This window comes from Nannospalax galili, unplaced genomic scaffold, assembly GCF_000622305.1.
Source record: "Nannospalax galili isolate Female #2095 unplaced genomic scaffold, S.galili_v1.0 scaffold1050, whole genome shotgun sequence".
Taxonomy (NCBI): Eukaryota; Metazoa; Chordata; class Mammalia; order Rodentia; family Spalacidae; genus Nannospalax; species Nannospalax galili.
In genome coordinates, this window is record NW_008329037.1 from 1637969 (window position 1) to 1641730 (window position 3762).

A 3762-nucleotide genomic window follows, 5' to 3' on the forward strand; every position below is an offset into this window, starting at 1 on the left:
GGACACATGATGGGATCATGGGATCAAAACCTCCCCTTGAGTCTACTTAGGTACTGTTTATTAATTGCTTATTTATAATAAAGCATTTCAGAGACAGGGCCAGGCAGGACCCTCCACCTGCCAATTGATCTAGGAACCTGCCCCAAGGAAACATCATAAACTATGCAACAGGGTTACATCAGAACTTTCGGAGGAGCATTTTCAAAATACAGAGTCTGGGGCCAGTGAGATGGTTTTCTGATGGTTTTTCTGTGCAAGCCTGATAACCTAAGTTCCATCCATGGATCCTACAGTGAAGGGAGAGAACTAACGTCCAAGGATTATCCTTTGCCCTCCAAACGAGCATTGCTAGCCTTTACAAACACACACACACACACACACACACACAAATGAAATTTTAAAAAGAAAAAAAATTGGGCTGGATGTGGTGGTACATGCCTTTACCCAGCACTTGGAAGCAAAGGCAGGCAGATCTATGTGAGTTCATGGCCAACCAGGTCTACATAATGAATTCCAGGTCAGCCAGGGCTACAGGGAGACCCTGTCTCAAAAGGTGTGTGTGGAGGGGGCTGGAGGGATGGCTCAGCAGTTAAGATCACTGATTGCTCTTCCAGAGAACCTTGGTTTGATTCCCAGCACCCACATGGTAGCTAACAGTTGCCTGTAACACCAGTTCCAGGGTATCTGACTCCCTCTTCTGTCCATACAGGCAACATACACACATAAAATAAAAATACATAAAATTAAAAAAAAAAATTAAATGTCCGTAGCCTACCTGGACATTGCTGCCATTCTTAGATAGGGAACAAGGTATTCACTGCTGTGGAAAAACTTCCCAAATGATTATGGTGAAGCAAATGCACATGGACACATAGAGCTTCCACCAAGTTCCATTGTAGAGTGGTGTAAAGTTGGATATAAGACCAGAGACTGAGGGTGGCAAATGAGAAGGCCTCATATCTCTGCAGGTTTCTGATTCTGCATGTTGAAGGTCTGCTCTAGTGATTTGGCCCTTCGTTTGTATTGACCTGCTTAGTTGCCTTCCTGTGTTCTCATTAAGCCTTGTATCTGGCAGAAGCTGCTGCTAGGTGACATCCCAGCCATTTGTGCTTTGAGACTGACACAGAGAACAAGTGAAGGGAGTGAAATATCGCTTGTGTTATCTGATCAATCCTTCTTCCCCTTGATGCCAGAGAAGTGCCTGTGTCTTTGCTGTGAAACTTTCTGTGGGCTTTGGGTGAGGCTTCTACAGAGTGCTGAGGTACTCTGGATCTCCTCACTGACCTACATGAGGCTGGTCCTCTTGTGTGAACTACTAAAGGAGGGGTCTTGATCTCTAATGTGCATGTGTAGAAGATTTGATTGTTTTGTGTACTACCTTCTTTCAGACATCAGGCTCATGGGGTTTATTGGCCATTCTGCCCCCTATAGCTGATGTATGAAATCAGAAGCTTGGGTAAGAAAGAGGATGGTGACTGGTTCTCATCTGTGGTGTGTGGGTCATTGGCTCTTATCTTTAGAAGGCAGTCATGCCAGTTGGGGTAGTCCTTTGCTTGCTTGCTTGTTTGCTTTTCCTTTTTTTTTTTTTTTCCTTTTTGAGACAGGGTCTCCCTTGTAGCCCCCAACTGTCCTGGAACTCACTATGTAAACCAGGCTGGCCTCGAATTCACAAAGATCTGCCTGCCTCTGCCTCCCTGAGTGCTGGGATTAAAGGTGTATGCTATCAGGCCTGGCTTCATTTGCTTCTTTATAAAATCCAGAAACCGTTCCTCTCTCCTTTTCCAAGGACTCATAACTCCATTGGGTGATTTGGGGTCATGGACCAATATCTTTAGGATCCAGCCCAGTGTAACTTTGTTATATACCTCATGGGATTTCAAAAGAAAAAAACTGTAATGATTTCATTCTTATTTTCTTAGCTTCTAGGGACCTATTAAAAGAGTTTCCACAGCCCAAAAACCTTCTCAACAGTGTGATTGGAAGAGCCCTTGGCATCTCACATGCAAAAGACAAGCTAGTCTATGTGCACACTAATGGACCTAAGAAAAAGGTAACTCTGCTGGTGGCTAGGTGAAACACTGCTTTGACTCAAAGGAGAATGTCCTATTCTCTCAGGTTTTGTCAAGGAGGCCAGAGGGGTGTTAGCCCCCCCCCCAACTTTTGTTTTGTTTTTGAGATAAGGTCTCAAGTAGCCCAGGTTGGCTTCAAGCTTGCTTTGTGACAGGGGCTTGCCTTGAATCCTGGTCCTCCTGGTTCCACCTCCCAGGTTCTGTGATGTTATAGGTGTATGCCACTGCACCCAGCCAGATTCTCTACAGTTGGTAGAGAATCTCAGAACAAAATTAGTTTTGCAGAAGAACCAAAAATACACATGCTTGGTTTAGAGAAAGAGAATATATAGCAGATGGAGTAAGGAATGCTCTTCCTAAGAGGGCTTTACTGTTCCTTCATTTTTGTGCCCTGTATAACAAAGATTGTGGAGGGTTACAGGTGATGGTGAGGATTCTTGCTCCTAGAATCTCAGAGCTTGGACCCCACAGAAGCATGCAGGCACACCATTCTGAATGAAGGTTTTTTTTTTGTTTTGTTTTGTTTTTAAACAGTCATATATCCCAGGCTGGCCTGGAACTTGCTGAATAACCTGATCCTCTTACCTCCACCTCTGGAGTGCTAGTATTACAGGTGTGTACCACCACGTCTCCATCCCTAGTTCTTTATTTTCTTTTCATTTCCCCAGAAAGTTACCTTGCACATAAAGTGGCCCAAGAGCGTGGAGGTGGAAGGCTATGGCAGCAAGAAGATTGATGCTGAGCGGCAGGCTGCAGCAGCAGCTTGCCAGTTGTTTAAGGTGAGCCTCCTTTATTGAAAGCCATGCAGACCTCTCTTCTGGGACATTCTTGTCCCTTCCTCTGACAGCATTTGTGGCTCTTGGTAGGTGTGGATGCACAGTCCATCTATTCAACTATCCTGAGCCTTTCCTACTTACTACTGTGTGTGTGTGTGTGTGTGAGTGCGTGTGTGTGTGTGCGCGCATGTGCTCACGGACACGTGCACGCACCACTGGTGTTAGTCCTCAGAAATTTTCACCCTTTTTTGAGACAGGGTTTCTATGTGGGACCTGGAGTCAGGCTGACTGACCAACAAGCCTCAGTCAGGCATCCACCTGTCTCTGCCTGTGCCTCTCCAGTGCTGGAATTTTAAATGTGTACCACCACTGCCACCTGACTTTTTATGTGAGTGTTGAGGATTGAATTCAGGTCTTCATGCTTGGCAAGTCCTTTATAAAACTGAGCTATCTCCCCAGCCCCTGTGCTTTTTTTTTTTTTAATTTAATTTATTTTTTATTTTTAGAAGAAGCATTTCATTATAGCTTTAACAAGCTCATTAACAGTGTCCAGAGCAAAGATATATCTCTTTCAAAAGTCGCTATAAAATTTTCAGATTCGCTGTTGAATTAATACAGTTATACAATATTGAACTCAGTATAAGCCCTATAAGACATAAAATTGAATGAGTTTTTAACCTTTAAAAAAGATCTCTATTTCATTTCAGAATATATTGTTCCTTGCACAAAGACTCATTGTTTTTGCTACTGACACTGAGTTGTTGGTGCATGCATCTCTAATCTGTATGTATCTGATTATTACTAGTCATAATTGGTTGCACTTGGATCCTTCATGCCTGTGTATGTCTATAAAGTCATCATGTAGATTACAATGGTAATGTTTATCACCTCTACTAATTAGCATGATGTAAATTTCC

At 43.4% G+C, this 3762-nt stretch overlaps 1 protein-coding gene across 5 annotated transcripts in view; it reads left to right on the top strand.

The window, feature by feature from the left end:
* Window positions 1-3762, top strand: part of Dhx30 (DExH-box helicase 30) — a 49546-nt gene that overhangs the window by 25100 nt on the left and 20684 nt on the right. For all 5 annotated transcript variants that reach the window (XM_008830772.2, XM_008830779.2, XM_017797511.2 and 2 more), the window contains 2 exons: window positions 1920-2050; window positions 2738-2848. In XM_008830772.2, the coding sequence (XP_008828994.1) occupies window positions 1920-2050; window positions 2738-2848 (242 nt within the window). The remainder of the gene's footprint in view (window positions 1-1919; window positions 2051-2737; window positions 2849-3762) is intronic.